Source organism: Sylvia atricapilla, chromosome 1, assembly GCF_009819655.1.
Source record: "Sylvia atricapilla isolate bSylAtr1 chromosome 1, bSylAtr1.pri, whole genome shotgun sequence".
Lineage (NCBI taxonomy): Eukaryota > Metazoa > Chordata > Aves > Passeriformes > Sylviidae > Sylvia > Sylvia atricapilla.
Genome location: NC_089140.1, coordinates 25,685,648 through 25,709,091, shown reverse-complemented (window position 1 = coordinate 25,709,091; position 23,444 = coordinate 25,685,648). Strand labels below are relative to the sequence as shown.

General features: G+C 40.0%; 4 protein-coding genes across 11 annotated transcripts in view; 1 reads left to right on the top strand and 3 right to left on the bottom strand.

The window, feature by feature from the left end:
• The window catches only part of UMAD1 (UBAP1-MVB12-associated (UMA) domain containing 1), a 78,322-nt gene extending 73,431 nt beyond the window's left edge, over positions 1–4,891 (bottom strand). For 3 of the 5 annotated variants that reach the window (XM_066317967.1, XM_066318003.1, XM_066317984.1), the window contains exon 1: positions 4,777–4,891. The gene's annotated coding sequence lies outside the window, so the exon portion shown is untranslated. Of the gene's footprint in view, positions 1–4,750 lie in introns of all 5 variants that reach the window. The other 2 variants (XM_066317976.1, XM_066317995.1) reach the window with 2 other exon arrangements.
• The window catches only part of C1GALT1 (core 1 synthase, glycoprotein-N-acetylgalactosamine 3-beta-galactosyltransferase 1), a 238,479-nt gene that overhangs the window by 121,658 nt on the left and 93,377 nt on the right, over positions 1–23,444 (bottom strand). The window lies entirely within an intron of this gene.
• RPA3 (replication protein A3) lies at positions 4,855–10,416 on the top strand. The gene is made up of 4 exons (XM_066318016.1): positions 4,855–4,988; positions 5,226–5,300; positions 6,710–6,818; positions 7,286–10,416. The coding sequence occupies exons 1-4, from the start codon at positions 4,890–4,892 to the stop codon at positions 7,366–7,368; spliced, it is 366 nt and encodes a 121-aa protein (XP_066174113.1). The 5' UTR covers positions 4,855–4,889; the 3' UTR covers positions 7,369–10,416.
• Positions 10,243–23,039, bottom strand: MIOS (meiosis regulator for oocyte development). Of its 4 annotated transcripts, none has more exons than XM_066317846.1 (12): positions 22,893–23,039; positions 22,256–22,318; positions 20,624–21,986; positions 20,337–20,435; positions 19,194–19,451; positions 18,200–18,369; positions 16,521–16,586; positions 15,752–15,910; positions 14,811–14,963; positions 13,405–13,609; positions 12,207–12,336; positions 10,243–11,993 (listed from the first exon to the last, which is right to left on the bottom strand). In XM_066317846.1, the coding sequence occupies exons 3-12, from the start codon at positions 21,918–21,920 to the stop codon at positions 11,897–11,899; spliced, it is 2,634 nt and encodes an 877-aa protein (XP_066173943.1). In that variant the 5' UTR covers positions 21,921–21,986; positions 22,256–22,318; positions 22,893–23,039; the 3' UTR covers positions 10,243–11,896. The 4 variants fall into 4 exon arrangements, with proteins under 4 accessions (XP_066173943.1, XP_066173935.1, XP_066173960.1 ...); XM_066317838.1 differs by having other exon boundaries at positions 22,708–23,032; XM_066317863.1 differs by lacking the exon at positions 22,256–22,318 and having other exon boundaries at positions 22,893–23,034.

Here is a 23,444-nt window from a genome sequence, read left to right as displayed (position 1 = left end):
ATACCTAAATTTCACTGCTTAAAAGACAATAGGCATTTAAATTCAGGGTAAATTAGCAATCAGGACAATTTAGTCTAGCTAAATTAATGTTGCAAGCACTTTCACATACTAGATTTTTTACTTTTGTTGATAGTATCCCATATTTTTTTAAAACCCACAGAATTCATCTTATTCACATACATAAGTGTTGATCTTTATTTTGGAATTTTCTGTTTTTGAAGTAGTTTAATTCCACTGCCAGCAGTATTTCTCTAACAGAAAACAAAACAAAAAACCAAATCAAAATCAAACCCAACATAAAGGTTTTCTTGAAGCAGAAAACCAAACAAAATTAACAAAAGTACGTCCTAAGCTCAGGCCTCAAGTCCTTATGGTGTTAAAATCACCAGCCTAGCCCTAAGAAAATAGTACTTGCCATATTTTGTGACTGTGAATGTGGGGAGGTGGTATAAAAACCATATACTAAAAGGACTAACATGTTTAGTGTTTCCTTCTCTATGAACCTCTTAGAAACAAAAGTTGTGCTAGCAGATCTTGGGTCTTTGTAAGGTATGCAGAAGGAAGGGTTCAACAACTACTACTTTCAGCATATCGGTAGCTTTGTTGAACACACTGTTAAGTATAAACTAAAAAACAAAGGATCACTAAAAAAAAAAACAGAGGGGGGCACAGAAACAAAAAAATAGAGCTACATACAGTATAGCATGGGTAAGGGAAAGACTGTAGAGAGGCAATGCATTTGTGATGCTCTTTTAAGAATCCTATCAACAGTGCTACTTCAAAAGTAAACATAAATCTCCCCAGCAACGGGAAAAGCAACCACTAAATTTCTTGAATCACATGTTAAAAACAGAACAAAGCCCCTTTCCAACAAAGAAACACAGAGCTGAATGGAAACACTCGTGCTCTTGAAGATAAGGACACAGTTTAAGCACTTGCAGAATCAGGCTGCAATTTTACTACTTGTAGATAAGATGAGGTTTCAGGTAATGAAAGCTCAGAACAACCAGTTTCATACAAGTTTCATTTTAGAGGGAAAATTAAATTTGAAGGTTTGAGACCTGGATGTATGGTCACACAGACTTGAGAAAAAAAGCACTTAGTTGTGTTTTTTTTTTTAAAGCTGTCAGCACAAAATTACAGAAAATACATCCACCATTCAGAGATAGTACCACATTCCTGCAGTCATTTCTCCTATATAACACAGCACTTTTCCCTTCCAGATGGGATTAATTTTATTTCTATAGGAGTCCTGAAATTGAATTCACTGCCTAAAGATAAAAATCTCCCTTGGTAGGAATATGCAATTCCCTTCCTCCTCATGTTTCTCTCCCACAAAAAAAAAAGTGAACACAATCGCTGATAGTTAAGAATAATGCTTTTGGCATGGCTTCAGTCATTAGCAAATAATAAGCTCTGAGCTACAGCAATTCTGTGAGGCTGCAAAAAATATTTTGTCTTTCTGTGAGGCTCTGAGAACATACGTGGCACTGGACAAAGATGAGTTACAGAGCTGCACAAAGGGGTTAATTTATTCCTCCTGCATTTTGTCAGTCTCCTTTGACAAGAACTATGGGTGACCTTTGAGCCAAACCAATATGTTAAATCCAATAAAATTCTTCGATACAACAAAGATCTTAGTATATTTACCCTTACTTTTCAGCCTATTCTGAATGTTTCACAATACTTGAGGAGAATCATAATTTAATGTTAAAAACACCAAAGATGAAGAAAAAGATGAAGAGACAATGCCCAGTAATACAGCAAAGCAGAATTGTAGTGGCCACTGCCAGTAATGACATAAATGATGAAATGAGGACAGAAGAAGACACAAAACTGACCTTAAAGAAAGAACTGGAATAATTTCACAACTAGCAGCTTAAGATATACAATCTATGGAAAAAGAAAACAGAGAGCATCAGAGCAATTCTCACTTCCATACTACCATCTGCTGTGATTCACCAATAAAGCAGCAATCAGAAAAAGAGCAAGATGTTTACAGCCCTGAAGAATCCTTCTTATCATGAAAAGAATCAATTTAAGAGTCAAGAATAAGCGTGTTAAAAATATTTCTCTGTGACACCAAAAGAACAGTTTAAAAGCTTTTGGCCTAGTCTAAGTTACTACATGAAGAAGGAGAAAAAAGGCATATAATTTCTCTTCCCTGGCATTAACATTAGTCATGGTTCTTTAGTTTTTTATTTCTTGAAAACAGAAGAATGGAAAGTATCCCAAGAAACCCATATTCCTAAAAAAACGGATATATTTATAATGTAACATTAACAAAGGTTTTTTTTTTCTGTATTACATAAAATGCTAGTGTTTATTTTTAATGTTTTTATAAAATTTAAGGAAAGCAGAAATACAAGAACTATTTAACCCATATTACCATAGTATAAAAACACTTGAAGAGCCTGAATCCTAAAAACATCAGCCACAACCAAGTCAGACAATAAAAGCACAGGTGACAAAAACAAAGCCAGGAGTGAAATAACAGCACTTAAACTGATGTAAACATTCAAAACCCTGAAGACAAAAAATGCAAAAAGAGAAAGCTAGGTGTTAATGAAACACAATACTCGATAGGCTGAAGCCTACTGTTTTCCCCTCAAACAATTTTCTTTTGAATGCAAACCTTCAACAGCTCCTAAGTGTGATACAGACACGCATTTGTAAGAACTTGTACAACGTGCTTTTCTAGCCGCTGACCCTTCAAACTCTTCAGCCCTGGAAGGGCCACTGCAGCAGCCTGCTGCACCTTGCTCCAGCAGCTACAGTGACGTACAGTCTCCTTTCAAACCTCTGAAGATATGCTATGGAGATGAGGAAATTCTCTTGCAAATAAAATACTGACCAGGTGAATGTCACAGTGACACCGAGGGGATGACAAGCAGCTAAATCTCATGGAAGATTTAACTCCAGAGCTCTCCCTGGTCACGTGCTGGTTCTGCACAGCTTCTGGCAGTAGCTTGTTTGCTTGGCAAGCTGACACAAGCTACTGCTGTATAACACTACTACCCCAGCCAACTAACAAAAAAACCCCACTTGGTACTGGTTAGCAAGCTGAATTTGCCCGTGGCTGGTTAGAAGAGACACTCGCCACATGGGCATTTTTGCTATTGCCCTTTTAAGCCAGAGCAGAGTTAGATTTTCCCAAGCATTTCCAGAAACTCCAGTCCTGGAAAAGGAAATCACAGCCACTGAATGGCCACAGTTGGAAATCCAGTATCCTTGAGAGGATACCTTGTCCAACCCCCTGCTTAAGGAGAACATCTTAGACCTGGTTGTTCAGGACCGTATCCAGGTGGTTTTTGACTATCTCCAAGGATGGAGAACCTCTGCGGGCAACCTGTACCAGTGCTTGGCCACTCTCATGGTGGCAAAAGTGTTCCCTGATGCTCCCTTAGAAACCTCCTGTGTTTCAGTTTGTACCTTTTGCCTCTGTTCCTTTCACTGGGCACGTCTGAATAGAGCCTGACTGTCCTCTTTGCATCCTTCCTTCAGGTATTTATATCCATTAATAAAAGCACTCTGAGCTTTCTCTTCTCTAGACTAAACTGTTGCAGCTCTCCCTGTCTTTCCTCATATATAAGATGGTCCAGTCCCATAATCACTGTGACCCTTCTTTGGCCCTTCGCCAATATGTCACATGTGCCCTCACACCCGGCACTCCAGGCGCCCCACCAGTGCATGGTAGAGGGGAAGCAGCAGCTCCCTCAGCCTGCTGGCAACACCATGTCAAATGCAGAATGAGATACGTGAGTTCCCTTTGCCACAAGAGCAATTGGGAGGAACCTCTCCATGCCAGGGATCAATTGGGAAAACACATGGGAAAAGGCAGGATGCGTGGCAAGTGCCATGTCCATCCAGATGCTGTATCTGTCTTACTCCCATCAGTTGTTCTAAACCTGGAGACTAAGCACCAGCTCAATTTCAACCACGAAATAAATAAAGTTAATAGAACAGAACAGAATAGCTCAGAAGGAATCTACAGTGGAATAAAATAATTACAATGATCATCTGGTCCAACTGCCTGACCACTTCAGAGAGGATCAGAAGCTAAAGCAGATTATTTAGGGCACTGTCCAAATGCCTCTTAAACGCTGACAGGCTTGGGGCTTCGACCACCTCTCTAGAAAGCCTGTTCCAGTGTTTGACTAGCCTCTCAGAAAATAAATGCTCCCTAATGTTCAGTCTAAAACTCTTCTGGTGCAGTTTTGAATCATTCCCGTGTACCCTGGGATATCCACTGAATACCAGGGAGATCAGGATCTCGCCTCCACCTCCCCTCCTCAGGAAGCCGTAGAGTGGATGAGGACAACCCTCTGCCTCCTTTTCTCCAAACCAGGCAAACCCGAAGCCCTTAGCTGTTTCTCACAGGACACTGCCTTCACAAGCTTTGATTCTCTCCTCTGGATGTAGCTGTACAGCCCAAACCGACACAATACTGCAGGTGAGGCCACACCAGCGCTGGCTACAGCGGGATAATCACCTCTGTTTGCACTGTGCATGACGCACCCCAAGAGGCCTTTTGCCCTCCTGGTTGCCAGGGCGCGCTGCCAAATTACACCTGAGCGGAACCAATATCTGAAGCGAGAGGGAAAACGCCATGGGGGCGGGAAATACGGAGCGATTTTAAACGATTAAATGACAGGACAAGCTGACGGCCGGCTCCCCCGACCTCCCCGGGGCTCGGCCCCGCCGCCTTCCCCGCCGCGGCACCAGCGACAGCCGCCCCTCCATCGCCCACCCTCCCGCCGCCGCCGCCGCTCTCACCAGCCTCCGCCTCCGCTTCCGGGTGGCCTCGGGCGGAGGGGAAGTCCCGCCTCGGCCGCGCCGCTCCCGGGCCGCCGTCCCTCCCTCGGCGGAAGGCGGGAAGCGGCCCGGCGATGGGTGACATCCACGAGGTGCCGCGGCCGCGCATCGCCACGGGCCAGCTGGCGCAGCACATCGGGCAGCCCGTCTGCTTCGTGGGGCGCGTCGAGAAGGTCCGCGGGGCGCTCGGCGGGCTCTGGCAGCGGCGATGGGGCCGCCCCGGCGCTCTCTCTCTGTGTGGAGAGGCTGGTCCGTCCCTGCGGCAGCTGCAGGCGGCCCGGGAGCGGGGCGGGAGGTGGACGGATATTGCGGGAAAGAACCGGCTGAGGCGGCCAAAGCTGTGGCGCTTCCAGGTGCCTTTGGCGCGCACAGGCCTAATATCTTTTTTAGACCTAGGTGTTCTTTTGTAGATTCATCCTAGCGGGAAGCTTATCGTGCTTACGGATGGACTCGGAAAGCATACGACTGTGGAGCTGACCGAGCCTGTAAGTTACGGAGTGGTTTGGAAATACTTGATGTCGCCTCTTGTGGGTTCCGGAGGTTTTGTCTCTTCTGAAACCTGTACCTGCCTTCCATGTTTGGAGTTTTTCCACTTATATTTCATTATCTCTCTTTCTTGCATCTTTCAGCTAACCTGTAGTCTTCTTGCCCATGAGCTGCTTTGGTCTTCATCAATTTTCAGCTGGTGTTAAGAGACAGAACCCATTCCTTGTCAGACACATCCCTGTCTGGCTATTTTGTCTTACTCTATTAGTTGTTCGCAGTCTAATATATTCCACTGCGTTTATTAGATTTATTTTTATTTCAGTCTTTCCTTTCATTTTCTTATCGCTTCTATGATCAAAAAGAACATGGCGTTTTCAAGAGTTTTTTAAGTTAATATTGCTACATCCTCTTAGAACACTTGTCACAGTGTTTCAGTAAACTCCATAGTTAGCTTGAAGCATTCTTTCTTAAAAAAAACCCAAGCAATTAATGCAATGGGTATAACATATGTAATTAGAACTACTGAACAAAAATACTGCTTCCTTTGTTATCACCTACCACTGAAGGAATAACAATTCAGCATTATCTTCTGTTTCATCTCTCTAATTTACTCAGTGTTAGTGAGGAAACTAATAGATTTGCTAATCAAAATGCTCTCTAACTTTTTACACTGTGCATGTGTAGTTCCCTCTTTCAACAGAGGACGCCAAAATTATGGGGAGGGAATTATTCTAGAAGATTTAATAGAAAGTAAAAGTAAGACTTAGATATTGGAAGAGCACTACCAAAATAGTACTGCACTGTTAAAATTTGAATCTTAAAAAACAAAACATTCAAGCAGTATTATTTTGGCTTAATATATAATTTTTCGCCTTTTTTTCTTTGTTCAACCAAAGGCTTATTAGTGACAATTTTGTATTCTGAACACTTACTGACAGATTACTTAAGAAATTATTTCCAGATATACCTCCTGAATGTGGAACACTGAAACTGCACTCTGGAATGTGTGATACCTCCTTAACTCTTAGAGAGTTCTATAATGGACACAGCTTTGAACGCAGTGCATTAAAATCAGAATTGTTCTCTCTCTGTGTCCTAGATTAGTTCAGTGATTAAATGACACAGTTTTGTATACTTATGAACCAGTATCTTTCCTTGGATGTGTCTTCATTTTTTTGTTGTTGTTGGTATTGAATTGGCGATTACAAAACCTGTAAATTTCCAAGTGGATCAAGGTTTTTGTGCGGGGGGTGGGGGGGTGTGACAGGGCTGTTCAGAAGTACTGTATTTTTTGACGTGGAACAGAATCTGTCATGAACAAACCATCAGTTGTGGAGAGTTCCTAGCTGTGCACTAGAGACAGCAGCTAATACAGTGTTAGTAATTTCATCTTTGGTGTGTTTTCTAGTTGGATGAGGAGATTTCAGGAGTTATTGAAGTGGTGGGAAGAGTAACAAATCAGGCAACCATCATGTGTGCCTCATTTGTCCAGTTCAGAGAAGATAAAAGTGCATTTGGTAAGTAAGAATATACATTATGGCAAATTGATTTTGAGTTCTGGACTTCTCTTCAGTAAATGAGAAGGGAAAGCCTAGTTACCTTTGTTTAGAGACAAGGTCTTTCTTCAAGCTGCCAGATACAGAGCATGGTGTAGAAAAAGAGTGTCAGGAGCAAAGTTCTGTACCAAATATAGTGGTTTATGGTTGAACTGTAGGAAGTGACTCAGTGCTGGAGCCAGTCTAGATCATTGCTGTGGCCTAATTGTTCTCCCACTCCTGACCACGTGGTTCTCACCTTTTGGACCTTTTGTGGCTGTGCAGTTAGCAGGCCTAAAAGTAACCCTCCAGAAAACAAGCAATGAGTGTTCCTGCCAGGGGAAAATGGGAGCTTGAGGGAGACTGAGATCACTCAGCAGTACTGCTTTAAAATAAGCAGTAATAAATTAACCATTTTAAAAATAACCATTTCCTTTGCCCTTTTGCAGATCTGGAACTCTACAATGAAGCACTAAAAATTATTCATGAATTCCGCGAATACTTCCCATTTGGTACTGGGATGAACACTTGATTTTTTATTACCATCTCTTTAGAGCTTCAGAGGGAACAGCGGTACTGTGGTTTCTTGCCTGATAGCATGGTAACAGTTAGATTTATTTTCAACAAATACACTGAAAGGACACTGTTACCTGTGCTAAGTATTGCCTATGAAGAGTATTTTCTTTGAAAATGTATTTATTCAGCAAGGAGAACAAATGTGAATGTCTCACTCATGGTATATATTTAACCCTTTTGCATCTATGAGGAGTGTTCTCTTGCAAGATCAGACTTGTCAGAAACTGAAATTTTGTAAGCATCCTTTTCTAGTTAGTAGAGGTTCTAGGATACATTACAGGAAACTTGTACGGAAGAAATTGAGTAGGGTTTCAATATAAAGATTTTTGATTTAATCTGCTTTGATATAAATTTATTGAATGGTATTTTGCATCTAGAAAATGGTATCTACTCAAATAAAAATGATTCTCTGCATTTAAACATTTGTGTCAGCATTAAATGTTGGAATTCTGTTTTCAGTGATAGGTAGCAACTCCTGTTCTATTTTACCTGACAGTTAAATTTAATGAAGTGGAATACAAGGTTCTGGCCTTTGCACTGATATGAAACACTTGGAAGATATCTTACTAGGTATGGGGACTTCAAGAACAGCTGAAGTCCCATCACAGCCTTCTTTCTTGGTTGGAGTCTAAGCAGCAGTACCAGGATTCAGCCAGCTTGTCATGGGACTGACCATAGGAACTTCCAACAATCCCCAGTTTTGTTACTGTCCAGGTTACTTATAACACTTAGCAAAATTTTTGCATCACTTGAGGTAACACAGATAAAGTAAAACTGAACTTTGAAAATAGTCTCTGGGAATTAATAAAGTATTTCACAGTATTTAAAATAAACTGTAGCCATGTTCATTAAACTTTTGTACAAACAGGTTTTAAGTTTAGTGGTTAGATTTAGTGCCTCATTATGACTGCTGTGCTTATTTATAGACATCTCTTTTTCAGTTAAGGAAAATGTTTCAAAAACTTACACTTTGAACTCATTATAAACTGGAGGGATGATCAAGTTAACAGAGGATCTGTTTCTTTCTCCCTCTCCACCTAGAAGACAGTGACACAGTTACTCTCACTGGGAAGGAGGTATTCTAAAGTAGGAAGCAGTCTTGTACAACAAATGACACAAGGTCCATGCCCATTCACCACTCTTATAAACTGCTCAGTAGAACCAAATGTAATTCTTAATAACTGCATGCATGTTTTCCTAGCATTTAAAGCTTTTTGTTCTATCCTGCTTTAGGAAATTGGTATTTTATGTGTGTACATATAGTCTGTAAAATGTTATGTACAGTTAAACAGAGCACCCAGGCCCAGTGGAGCAGCCTGCCACTAGATGGCTTTAGCACTTCAGAGACCAGCCTGGAGTACGAGGTCTTGTGAGGGATGGTTTGAACACACTAAGTGGGAAATGCCGGTTTCCCTTTGTCAGTCAAGATCTTCTTGTTCATGTAGTCCTCCAGCAGTGAAAGGTGGCTGGGCAAGCTGTACACAAGTAAAAAATTCCCTTACCTGCTTTTCATTTGTCTGCTTCTCTACAGACTATCAGGCTGTGTGAATAAATGGCCTACCCTGGCTACACAGCTGTACAAACCAGACAGCAATACAAAGAGCTGTAAAACATTCTTGGTACTAGAGCAGTACTCAGGTCATATATGCATTTATCAGCATCATTTCCTACATTACCATGCAGAAAACTGCCAGCCATTACAGATACCAAGGGAAAGGCACAGCCAGGGCCTGCTGCTAGGCCTGATGGTTGGGAGGACCCAAGCACCACAGACAGAGGGAAAGGTGACAAACTGCCAGCCCTCACAGATAATGAAATGGGAAGTAGGGGCTTCGTGAGACACTGACCAAAGGGGAGGCACCAGGGCAACTGAATCATAAACACCAGAGGGAATGTCTACAAAGGCAGCAATGGAAGGCATGAAGAAGAGCTGGTGGCTTCTTTGGGAGGACTGGTGAATGGCAGGAACCTGGGAGAGGAAAAGGGGTGAATATGAAGTCAATGCCATCATTGGAGCAGGCTTCTAGAAGTTCATGCTATTTGGAACAGGACTGTTGCCATTAGACTCATGACTAACTTTTGAGACTTGGTACCTTTTTGCTGACCCTGCCTGCCTGCTCTGCTGTCCTGGCTTGGGCATAGACTTGTGCACAACCTGTGTGGTGCTCATGAGCAAAGAACCTGTGTGTGTGATTGATAAAGTGCTTGTGTTAAATCAAAGAAGGGCTGCAATGCTGGAGCATCTAAGGAAATGACAGCAATAAAATGTAATCGGTGTGAGCCACAGGATCAAAACACGCAAGGAGACCATCAGCAGAGTTGAGCTGAGATTTACCAGGCAATAGTAAACAAAAAATAACTGCAGCTAATAAAATGGGTTTAGCTATAATTTTTGTTAGAAAACAAGAAGTCACCCCCAAAATGACAGTTTTATTAATTAATAAAATAAAACAAGGAAAAAAAAAATCTAGTCACTAAAAAACCTACAGCTCTTGCTTTGTAAATTTTGCAAATAGTATAACAACTGACCTGAAAGTCTGATTACTAATTGCAACAGCCAAAACTCACAGGGCCAGAATATGCACATTTATAATCCACAGCATTGCAAAGATATGAGTATTAAAGTGAGCATGTAATTTAACTTAGTGATAGAATTTTACACACAGAGTTATGGTTGAGGTGAAAATGTTAAGAGATGAATTTTCTTTACATGAGAAAATGAGACACTGGATGGTGGTAGTTGCATTCACCTCAACATGGAAATTATCAGGAAAATTTACTAAATGTTACCACACAAGAATAAAAAACAAACACTTTACACTTACCAATCCTCATTTACATAAACCAAAACCTTTATTGCCTGTATTTATATAAATAGGGTATAATACAGTAAGCCCCAATTTACACTTATAAATGGAGAGCATTTTGAAAAGCTCTTCAACAGCAATATGAAGTGTGCAAAAATACTAGAAAGAGAAATAAATATTCTAGAAAGAAAAAAAAAGGAACTGCTCTCCCATGCCTAGAAATATCAAGTACCTCTTAGATTTTTAACTTAAAAGATGATCTTTGCCAATTTTAGATCAAAATAAATGCAGCAATGTATTATAACATTAATGATAACTCAGAAAATGTAACCCAAAGTCCTGAATGTAATCTTGTACATCCACAGAAAACATTTCCACATTTTATCTTCTTGAAACTACACTAGAGCACAAAGAACTAGTGGTATATTACAATATATTCTCTTTAAAACACCAATTTTCACAGTCCTGGAAACAGTACCAGTTTATTGCTAGCATTCCATTTAGTATTTCATAGCACACAAGTGTTGATTAAATCACATACTGTAAATAAACACACACCAAGTAAACTGATGTTATTATCACATACCTTAAAACAGGTTTGGGTTTTTTTTTCCCTAATTTGTGTGAATTTTGTTGCCTACAAAGTCAAGGACAACAATACCAATTAGCTCCTAGCACAGTATTAGCAAAATATCATTGATGCTCTCTCAAGTTAATAAATAATTCCAGCTGGTAACACATCTAGAAGTACTCTGATCAATTACTTAAAATTGGAACCAGATGGGTGTCCACTAGTGACCAGAAGCAGGATTTATACAGGTTGATTCCACACTTCCCAGTATATTTCAGTACAGGGAAATGATTATCTCAAAGTCTTCAAATATTTTTGTAGTCAAAACTCTGCACTTAGTTTAAAACTTACGTATTTACAAATCTCCAGTCCTTGAGATTCCAGATCTTCACAGTACTAAGTTAAAAATAGATCAGACACAACCTCCTATAGTTTACCTGCACTCTGCATGGAAATAGTCACGTGAGTTCTTGGGGAGCTCTTCTAGGAGAGAAAACCCCACTAGGAGAGAAAACCCCAAACTCTTTAGCACTAAAATCTGCATCAGCTAGATATGTAGCCTAATGAAGTAAGAACCTGAATTGCAAAGACATTGCTTTACTATCAACAAAACCTGGGAACAGAAAGAAAGGGATTTTTCTTCAAAATAAAAATTACTACAATACAGTTAGCAGTGGCACTTTGAATAAACTTACAAGGAAACAAATGATCATTTGCATACAATGAACAGAGGAATCCAAAGCATCACTTTGCCATCTTCTTTTCAAGTGTTTATTTTGAAGGTCTGCTTTCACAGCATATAAACTCAGCTTTGGGACTAATTAGCATTATCCTGAAAACTTTTTAAATAAAGGTCTTCTTTGGATTTTAGCAAATCCAAGGAGTCCACAATCCCAGGAGTGCTCTTCTTCAGTCTTCTGAATAAGGGCCATGCACTGTACCTAGAGGCTCACTTCAGGAATACCTGTTTCTACCCAGCACAGTCATACACACATCATTTTACTACTTTGATAGCAATTTATTTTTTCACAGTAAGTCACAAATTACCTTCGTCTAAAATATCTGCTTGGACATCCATTAGAGAGCTACACATTTTCTAACAGTATTTATGCCTGGACGGTCTCCGCTGGAACAAGATTCCCTGTTGTATCCAGCTGCATACACTTACAAGAGCAGGCAGAAACTGGGCACTCAGTATGGTCCCTAAATACCAACAGCCAAAAAAAGAAAAAACAGGTTAAATAATTTTGCAATTATACATGTAACTATGTGCAGAGGTGTAGTATCTCAGACAAACTCAGTATCATAGTTCAGTTTTATTATTTAAACTTTATAATAATAGATACAGGGAAGGAGACACGTTCTACTCAGTGCAGAACACACATGTGAAATAACAAAATTTTAACATCAACTTACCTGAACCAGCTGAGCATATGACCAGCATGTCCACCATGTCTACAGTTGTGACACCAAGTAAACCAGTTGTTGAACTGGGCTAACTTCTTGTCTTTGCTAAGATCCACTTTTTCATCTGACTTGGATCCTCCTGTCCAGAGGCAAACCCACCCCCACAAATATGGCTATAAATCATTACACTTCATTTGTATTTCAGTCCCTGCAACACTATTAAAATAGTTTTGAAATTAAGAACATTATATGAAAAAGCATCCTGATTTTAAAATATTAAGACCTGGAAGAATGCCAAAAAAGAATTACGACTGCTAAGCTGTTGCTTCATATCTTGTCAATATCCTGAACTTGCCTATTAAACAAGTTTTACAGACAGAATCTCCTTCAATGGTGGCAAGGAGACTTATTGATTTATATTCCAGGGAATTATGGACCTGTTCTGCTGCACATGAAATCTTCTGCTTTAAAAAAAAAAAATTTCAACAAGATCTAAGTTATGAATTGGAACAAGTACAATATAGAAGTCATAAAAAAGATCAGTGAAAGAATGAGAAGAGGTAAATAAACATGAAAACTGTACAGCTGCTCATGGCTCTGTAATAGAACTGACTTAAAAATATGGTCGAAATCCTTTTCATTTAGACATTGTATAATGCCAAGCCAAAGGCATTTAGAACCATGATTCTAGTCATAATACCTCTTTAGCTGTGACAGCATGACTCATGCTTTCTTTCATACTTAGTAACAGAAAGTACACCACACCCTTCTTCCTCTTCCAGCTAAAAATTTATTCATTTACATTCAAAGACTGGTGCAGCATGCTTAAAATTAATCTCAAGAAAACACACTCCCCATTTCTTTCAGTCATAAAGCTCACAATACTGATCCCCACAATACTTGGATCTTTACATCAGTCTAACCATGGAATTTCACTGACAATCTCACAGAAAACTGCTGGAACCAAGCAACTATGCATACTGTCTGACCCTTAAGAATTGAAGCAAAGGTTTCATCACAAAATTAGATGGGATGTAAGCAAGTTCTCAATTATGGTTCTTCTCTCTTCGAAATAATGAGTATGAATATTTACAGTGTAAGCACAAATAGAAAAAAATAAGTGCAACAGCAGATCTTTCAATAGGAACTGCTAATTTGGCCTCTAACTAGTACTGTAGCTGAATCACTAAAACCCAGTGTGTCATACCTGGACAGCTGGAAACTGGTGTTCCCATATTTATCAAGCAAAGTGCACAGCGGGGCAGGGGCTTACGGCAGCCAGGACAGCTCGTAACTTTTGACTTGGTCGGTGAACCGCTGACTCCGTATTGGCTAAAACCTCGCCCCTGATGAGGAATAGCTGAGCAGCTGTAAGAGATTGATTTTCCACAGAAATTGCAACTCACAAACACCTAAAGAGAACAAATGCCCATTAATTTTTTGGTACTGTTCCACTTTTGCAACACCAGTGAGTGAATCCACTCCAGCTAATTAACATTTGTTTAGAAGATACACTAGAGAGTAGCCTGGAAAGCCAGGGCTACTTGTGAAGGAATTCTTAATATCTTGGCTTACAGATGAGGCATACAGCCCTGAGAATGATGCTCACTAACTTCAAAAGCACAAAGCACAGAGAAACATGCACAATTACTAACACTTTGGAAGATATTATTTAAGATAACAAAAGCTTTATCTCCAGTAATGGAAGAAATTAGGTTTATTCAGCTTACTATATAAAGTCTCATCTTTCCCTCTTTATACTCAGATGACTCACACTACAATCCCCAATATAAGGATTATCCTAATATTATTTATCTGCATCCCTCAGGTCACAAGTTGTGACTTAACACCAAGGAGCACATATTTTAAATTCTTTGGGGCTATTTATGTTAACGACATAAGGAAGGAGCAGTAAACTCAATTCCCTCCCACTTGGAACAGCTCTGCTTAAATAGCTGTGACTGATAAATGAATTCAAAACCAGTTGTCCTGAGAAAGCTGGCAGGCCCTAAAGCTCGTAATGAACATACTTAGCAGATGAGAGAGTAAAAGGTGCCATGGTAAGAGCATGCTGGCTGAAACAACCACCAGATGTTAAGGAGATAGCATTTGGGCAGGGCACTAGTTTTTGGATCAGTGTATGCTCAGAACTGATAATGACAGTTGCTGCTGTTCACTTTAGTTTCAGGTTTAAGGGCTTCAAAATAGCTTTGAGGTTTTTTTTCAATTAAAACAAAAGCAATCTGAACTAGTTCCATTGTTTCAGAATCACTCTCACCCTGACACTGAATTCAGCCAGGTGATACATCTCTGATTTCATTTTTCAGCATGTAAGAGAAAAAAAATCATATGAGTTTCCAGTTTCCCCAGAAGAAAACTGTTGACAGGTTAAAGTTTATGAAAGACCTGTTATTTGAAAAAAAAAGTGATATCTCCTTTTTTTTGTTTTTTAGGGCAGGCTAAGTTGAAATCTTTCTTATGCACATAAATCTTCATGAAAACCAAGATATGGCCAGCAAGGTTTTTGTTGGTTTTTTTTTGTTTTTTTTTACAAAATTACCATGCCACATTTCTTTCTGGACTGTTTATATTTCATATAAGATTTATATTTACCTGGGCTAAAGGCTTTGAGCTGGGATCCAGCTTACTCCTATGGATATCGAATTCTGCACGTTTATGCCAAAACCTCCAAGCATCTAAAAGATTCCTGTAGTTCTCAATCCAGTACTGAACCCTTTCATCCTTAAGTACGTCTGATGGAGAACCCTAAAGTAGGCAGGAAAAAGTGTCAGACACACATTAAAGACACACAGTACATATTAATCACTTTTTCAAAAGGCTTTACAAAGTGTACTATAAGATATAAGAAATAATACAGTGTTATTTATCCTGAAGAAGAGGAAATTTCTATTAAATTGTAATGTGAGTTTGATAAATGTTTTCTTCAGTTCCTCTCTGGTTGAAAATACTTGTGCTGCCATGTCCTCCTAAGAACTCATGCCTGTGAGATGAAGGATTTGAAAGTTCTGTCATGTATCACAATCTGTATCACTGTCATGATTGCATATGCAGTTAAACACATCGTTGGCAATAGCTGCTACTGTGTAAGGGCCAAGATAAGTCCATTATTAGAAAAAACCAAACCCAAAGCCTACAAACAAACAAAACCCCTCACTTTTGTTCTCTACCAAAATCCTGAAAGCACACACACAAAAAAAAAAAAAAAAAAAAAAAAAAAAAAGGTCAAGAAACACACCAGCAATAAACAGATAAATGGCTATTCCCAGTTCAGCTAGCGAAAAGGACTATGATTTTCTTTAGTCTCTTTCCCCTACTATCTCCTCAAGCTACCTCAGCCAGGGAGTGTGAAGACACATAATTACCAAATAACACTGAGTTTCAGATGATTACACAAAAAAACCAAAAAACCCACCAACTAATTGTCCCAATTTAATACGGAAAGTACTTTTCAGTTCACAAGATTCAATGCTACCCTGATAAAGAAACTACATTTAGTTTTCCTCCATAAATTTATTGTGGAGTGACACACTAACCTGTAGCATGCAATAGCTTGCTGTCTGGACATCTCCAGTTCTGTCAACATAACTTTCCATCAAGTCAACTCCATCTTTTGTCAGCCCTGTTAACAGTATTCCCTCCAAATTCCCAGCCTCTTTCATTTCATTTGTCAGCTTCTCAATAAACCTGTTGAGCTATAAAAAATATAAATGAAGAAATACATAAATATATGCAAAACCAGCATCTGCTGCTAACAGAATGTGTTGCTTGCTGAATGTTATGCAGAAAAAGTTAAATTACTATATAGTATGACACTGCATGAAATCGAGTGTTTACAAACAAACTTTAAGCTTCCTGATAGAAAATAAAAGGAGAGAGGTTATGTATTCTTAGAATACTTTGGTGAATTTAAAATAGAACATTTCTGCTGCAAGACCAAACCATAATTTGAGAAAACATTAACAGCTGGAAATAAATACTGAATAAATAGAAACACTCTCCAGTAAAACAGGTGTACAGTTAACTGCATTTGAACTACCATGTGATGAATACTAACAAAAACCTACAAAACCACAACAAAACAAATAAATACCCCAAACCAACCAACCAAAAATTGAATAAAAAAATAAGCTGAAAGTACAAACTAAAAAACAAATTATACCATACCTTATATACTACGAGAAGAAAAAACAAATCACTAATGACTCATCATTTCCACTGCTCACTCCTCCACCCCAGAGTTTCTTTTGCCTCTGAATAAAGCCCAGTTTAAAAGTTTGTTTAAATGTGCAGCCACAAACTTACCTGAGCATCGTTGAGGAACTTGCAAGCAAATGCCACTCTGTCTCGTACAGCTACGTTACTTTCATACTGTAGAGAGAAAAATGGGAATACTAACATCAGATACACATTTCCATTTTTCCAACACTTTGTAAAATCCAGAACACTTGCACTACTGTCTAACTGATATAATGAAATTGATTGTGTACAAAGAAAATATGACATGTGGAGAAGGCTAACTCTAAAAATCAGCTTACTTGTTTGTACTCAGATATAGGTATCAGAGGAAGACTGCAGATATGGGAACAACCTACCAGGAAAGCCTGGTACAACACATCCTACATGATTTATGAAACTCCACAAAAATAAACTTTGCAAGTGCTGTTGAGGACTTAAGGCTTTCAGCATGCATAGCCAGGAGTCCCACCAAGTCATATGCAGAAGAAAAACTATTTCTGTTTACTGTATTTACAAAATAACTAGCCTAACCACTCCGTTCCTTCCTTAAATTGCAAATGAAAGTTAACAAAGCAAACAAAACACCCCAAGCAAAGAAAAACTAAACATCCAGAAGTAATTTCTCAAAAGTGTATTAACACTTGAGGTCCAGCAGTGTATCTATACCTACTTTCTGCTTTTTAACCATTGAAGACCTTGAAGAAAAAAAAGCACTTCTCTATATTAATTCTCATACTTAGCTGTGCCCATATTTTTCCCTCTGATATTCTCAGATTAGAAACTGTGACTGACATTGCCAAAACAAGATGTGCTTGGCAAAACCTTTCATGCAGACTTCAACAGGTTTCACTGAAGCAAAACTTAAAATTAAAACCAAACAAACAGCACCTTATCATGTGCAAGTTGCCAGTTCATCAATAAAAAAATCTATAAAATTACTACCCAACACCCAGAGAACCACAATACTCTCTCTCAAAGACAGACCAAAAAAAAAAAATATTCAGGTTTCTCCCCTCTGGGATTCTGAACTTTTTTATTTTTCCTTACCCTAAGAGCATCAAATTATGCCAGCTTCACTTTCAACAGCTTTGGATCATTTACTCTGCTGCACTATGGGAGTCATCTCCTAGGCAAAAGAATTCCTATTGAATCAAGTATTTCTACTGTTCTCTAAGTAGAAACTCCTCCAAAGGCTCAAAGTATTTCATGATTAAAGATTTAGTTTGCCCTTTAAATGGCATTTCTGTATCAGTTTCAAAAGCCCTGGAACTATTCTATTTACTGTTTCAACAAAATGAAATTATTTTAACAAGTAAGCAAGGGAAAATAAAATACAATTCAATGCAAATGTAGCTTGATGAAGGTTCTGTAAACTCCCCTGCATTTAGTCTGCTTTTTGTAATTCCATTATTAATCTCTCTTCCGTTTCTTCCCACTGCAAACATTATTTTGATAATGGATTTCTAGAGCTTTAATAACTCCATGCTAAAGATAAAATTCCTCTAAAAGAAGGTGTTAACTATAATTGATATTTTGGTTGTTTATGCATGACTTATTCACTAACATAACATTCACTGATATGTCTCCTTTGCAGAAAGAAATGCTCTTTGCCAGCACCAGGATAAAAGAATAGGTTTTAATTTTATTAATTCCTGAAGTATATAGGACTCTCTCTACATATGTGCATGTGTCTATGTGTTCCTATTGCATAAAGAAATTTTAACCTAACACAGAAATTTACTCACCAAAACACCATCATATGAACCAGACTCACTCGTGAGGAAAGCAAACATAGCACACAGGTAGGGATTGTTCAACTGCAGTCTTAGAGTACTGCACATTTCTCTCCAAAGTGAGTTCTTCTCATCTGTGTAGCCTGAGAGAGCCATTGCTACTACGTTCAGGTTCAGATCACCTGGTTTATGAAAATCAACCAGTGAAACAAGATTATTCAAGTTAAGGACTTAAAAAAAACCCTAGTTAAAACCATAAATAAAGTATCCATTTGAAACACAATGATTTGTCAGGGTGCAACACAAAATGCAGTAGAAATTAACACTACCTACATTAATGTGCAGACACTATCATGTATAATAGATTTTGCTTTAAATGCACCTGTTCAAGTAAGTTAGCACCTACATGCATGACAGCCTCTTTAAAGACCACATTACTTGTAGCATTTTGAAATAGCTATCATAAAAGATTGTCATTATCATAATTCATATCCACAAGTACTGAGAAGATAGGATTTCTGTTTAACAGACCTAGCCAGAGGATGACAATATTATACAGAAGTTTCAAGCTAAGAAGTTTCCTAAAAATGCAAAAACTATTTCATCTAAATATTCATTCTGTCAGAAAGTTCAATTTTATTCTTGAATTTGAAAATAGGACATCTTCACTCTGAACCCTCCCTGTGGAAAGCACAGACAGACACTCTTTCCCGCAGCAATTCCATTAAAGTAAAAAGAATCCCACTAGTTCTGAACATATGTCTTTCTGGGGTTTTTATCAGTAGGAAATTCTGAAACATATGGTCTATTTTAAATAGACAGTATGGCATATGGCAGTCTGATGATTGAAATATCAGGATTCGTCAAGCTCCAACACAAGTGTTTCAAGAAACTATTTTACAATACAACAGGCATCTCTTCCATACTATCTTCCATAATTCTGTTAACAGAAAAAATCTACTGACATGATACAGTGCTAAAATAAAAGAGTAAACACAAGACACACCTTTTCCTGAGGAAGCCCCTTTATTCAGAATTTGTATTGCTCGACGTATGTCCAAGTTGAAAAGTGCTACAGCAGCAGCTCGTTCCCAGTCTCCTTCCTGTTCCAATGAATTCAGGAAAGGTTCCACATCTAAGTCTGTTCCCTTCTTTATCCACCCACAGAGTTGCAAAGCCAAAGATCTCTCCTCACTCAGATACTGAATAATATCTGCCTGTCTATCAGATCCACTCCTGCTCTGCCTGAGGTTCTCTGTTGTTCCTAGAAATGGGAAATAAATTATGCTTAAATCACAGTTTTAATTTAATCACAACACAAGGCTTTGACTTCAATCATTAAGCAGGGTACAAAAGCTGAGTATCACATTTTAGTCTTTTAACATTGCTTACAACTCCAAGGTAAGGAGCAGCATGCACAAAATTATTTTGATCTGCTAAAAATTACAGACCTAAGCTCGACACATACTCTCAGTACTTTTTCTTTCTTCTACCACTTGTTACATTTGACAGCTCTCAGTTTGTTCAAATTGAAAATACACAAGCACCTGCTCTACCAGTTTTCAGCCAGCACCAAAGTGTTAGAAGGTTTCTCACCACTGAAGACTTGTTTTTTCTCCAAGAAGCATAGTAATTAATAAGACATATATGGAAGAAAGAAAGAAATATTCAAATAATAAATTATACTAAGAAAAATTGCAGCGAGCATGAGAGGCAGAATGTGATGAACCAGGAGCACTCGTCACTTCAGAACAGGTCAGCTTAAACATAGCTGTACAAATGTACTTAACATACTAGCAGTGACTGCAGCAAAGTGACCTTTCTAAGAAGTACACCCTGATGTGGAGCTTTGAAAAACATAATAGTTATGCAGGGAACAAGAATTCTTAGTGCCATAGTTAAAATTCAAATGTTTGAAATAGTTCAAAGATTTACTTCTGAGGATACTATGCTTCTACAATTACTGACCTTCCAAGAATGCTGAAAACTCTGAGAATTACTGCTAACTTACATTATTAAAACACAAACAGAAATACTTTGTTTTGATATTTTAAATAGCCTCTTTGAACAATTGCCAAAGACAAATCCATGAGTGCATCATTTTGCAAACATACTACAACAATACTTAGCAAAGTTGTAACATTCTTACCCAAAGATGACTTCACAATTGATTTAATGCCAGCGTAAACTAAGGGACCTTTGTTTCCTGTAAGCTTTTGATCCATATCTTCAGTATACTGCTTCATAAGTATTTTCATGTATAGGAAGCTTAATTTTTCCAAAAAAATGGTTTTAAAAATTTAAAGTCACATCCTGTTAACATATACAAAGTATTTACAGGATGTTGCATGGTATTTAAATATTTCAATGCATTTTATATAAGTGGTTGTCATATAAAGGTATACTACTTCCTTAGGGCAATAAAATAAAGGATATAATGCAGAGTGTACCAAAGCGATTTCAGCTGAGGATCTTCATTTCCAGCTAGGAGGTGATTTCTCCAAACTTGTTCAGTATCAAGACCATACCTTGACAGAGCTCTGAGGCGCATTTTGGTTGCTATGTCTTTTTCCAAGGAACTAGCCTTTCCTTCTTCTGTACACTCATACAAATGTCGCCCACAAGCCCACATTAAGGATGTCACGGGGCTCCACGCAAGAGAAATTCTTTCAAAAACTGTGAAGTCAGACATAGTCCTGTTGGGAGTCACTACTACCATTCGATTTTGGCTTGTGGGATGCCAGGCAAATGAAGCAATGTAATTTTCACATGGTTGGACACTTCTTTCAATTATTGTCGGCTCAGTTTCATCTCCAATAGGGGTGGGAGTATGCTGCATGTCATACAGCCTAATGATGTTACTATCCCTTGTTAAAGTAGCTAACAGTCCAGTCCTTGTTGGACACCATGCAACTTTTGTTAAGGGTTTTGGTTGCTCTGTCAGGGTCAAAACAGGCTTTTCAAACTTTCTTAAATCCCATATGGCAACCTGACCTTCATAGAAGGAAGCAACACGATCGTGGAAATAGGGATCAACAGTCACTCCTTGGACAGCCTTGGTGTTTACAAATATTTTTTGGCTTGTGTTCCTAAGATCAAAGATAGCCAGATTTCGATGCATTCCAGCTAACAGCAGCTTCTGATCCCGCGGAAGCCAACAGAGAGAGAGACAAGCATCATTCTGTCCTAATTCATACAGTGGTTTTGTTACTACCAGGCCTGCTTCCACATCTCCTGCTGAAAGCCTTACTTTCTCTGTAGCAACTGCAGTCTCTGGGGCATATTTGCTGCTGATATCCCAGATCAGTACTGAGAAATCAGCCCGATGTTTATCCAACCCAGCAGCAAGCCAATTGCTATCCAGTGGGTTCCATGCCAGGGTATTGCACTGCCGAGCGTGTTTGGGAACAAACTCTTTGCCGATCAAATCTTTAGATTTTGAGTTGTGATCTTGCCCGAGGCTGGTGAGTACCACTCGGCCATTGGCCTGTCCAACAGCAAGGAGACACTCAGGATCAAACTTGGGATACCAAGCCACACATTTCATGTACGGTGTATCCGAGTTTATTGACAGCAGTGTAGCTGTAGTTTCCTCCGACAGCCGCAAGGACCCTGCCTTGAGTTCTGAACTTACAGCAGAGTCAATGTGATAAAGGCTCAGCTCTGAATCGCACACAACAAATCTGTCAACGTGGTGTGGGGCCCACAGGATATCAGGTTTGGAGCCACTCATGGCTAGGGTTGACACAAAATTTAAGCTCTGCTAAGAAGATTCAGGTGATATCCATGCATACGGAAACTGTTGAGAAAATAATTTGAAGGAACATTATCAAAGCCCAAGTTCCTTTTCAATCTGAAATCATCATTAAACAAACAAAACCAAATGATTTTAGCCCAAAAGTTTAACACATTGCGGGCCAAATCATTAAGCATTCTCCTCACAGCACATGTTGTTTCTGCTGGTATGTATGTACTGAGACAGAATCAACACGGCCACCTACAAAGTGATGACAACAGGATTTGCTGTGTTTACAAACTCCACACCAGTATTAAGCAAGAAGACATTACCCGAGATGCTCTGTGGCAGAATACGTGGGTGTGCCGCTGGGAAAGAGCCACTCCCTCAAATACCTAGAAGAGAATTTCTCTACCTAATTAAAAGGCATTAAGTGACAAAAATTAGCGTCTGTAAATTTTGTCTAAAGCCCGCTCCACAGGCTATAAAGGCTTCCTCTCTTGGAAGATTTCAACAGAAATTCGATTTGTCATCTTAGTGTACCGCTCCTAATCCCACCACCTGCCCCAGCGCTACCTTGTCTCCGTTCGTATCTGGTCCAGCAATATTCAAATAGGCACATTACTGCCAAAATTCCCTTTACACTTTCGGTAGGTGCATGATTAAAATCACTACGCGCGTCTACATGCAAACAGACCCCACAGATCCTATACACTTCTGCTATTACTGAGGAAAAGGACATGCAAGATCCGGAAGTATGAAAAAACAGCATTATTTATTCCACCTGGGCCGCCTCCGTCTGCCTGCCGGTCACCCCGCCCTCCGCCCGCCTCCGGAGGGACGCAGGGCTCCCGGCCGCAGCCCGTTCCCGGGAGAAGACGCGGAGCGCGGAGGCGGCCGCAAGAGGCGACCAGAGCCGGGAGACCGCCACCCTCCCTCTCTCCGTTCCCGGGCGCGGCAGCCGCTCACCCAGCCCGCGGGAGGCTCCAGCCCGGCCGCTGCCAGCGGCGCCGCGGCCAGGGCAGGAGAACGGGAAGCGCACGAGGGCTCCGGGCTCCGGCGGCGCTTCCGGCCCGCCGGGGAAGCGGAAGTACCGCTCGCGGGGGGCGCTTCCGCCGGGCGAGGCCGCGCGCGCACTTCCGGTCCCGGCCTCGCTCCTCCCGCGCGTGTCGCGTGGGGGGTCACGTGCCTCCCCGCCCCGCGCGCCCCGCCGCCTCCGCGTCCTCGAGCGGGGCGGGGTGAGGCCCGGGCTGGAGACAGGCGGGAGCTGTGAGGGTGCGCTCCGGGCACTGCGGCCCCTTACAGCCTGAAACAGCCTGTGGCCACAGAGAGCATCTGCTTCTGATGCCTTTTGGGACTACCTGAAAACAGAGGCCAGACAAAATTAACAGAATAAAAAGCGGTTATATTTTTTTGAAGGGCCTCTCAAGTATATTTAGGGCAGACGAAGCCCCCCCCCCCCCTCCCCGCCAAAAATGTACCTCGGGTCACGGGTTTTCATACTTTCCTAAGTTTGGTCCC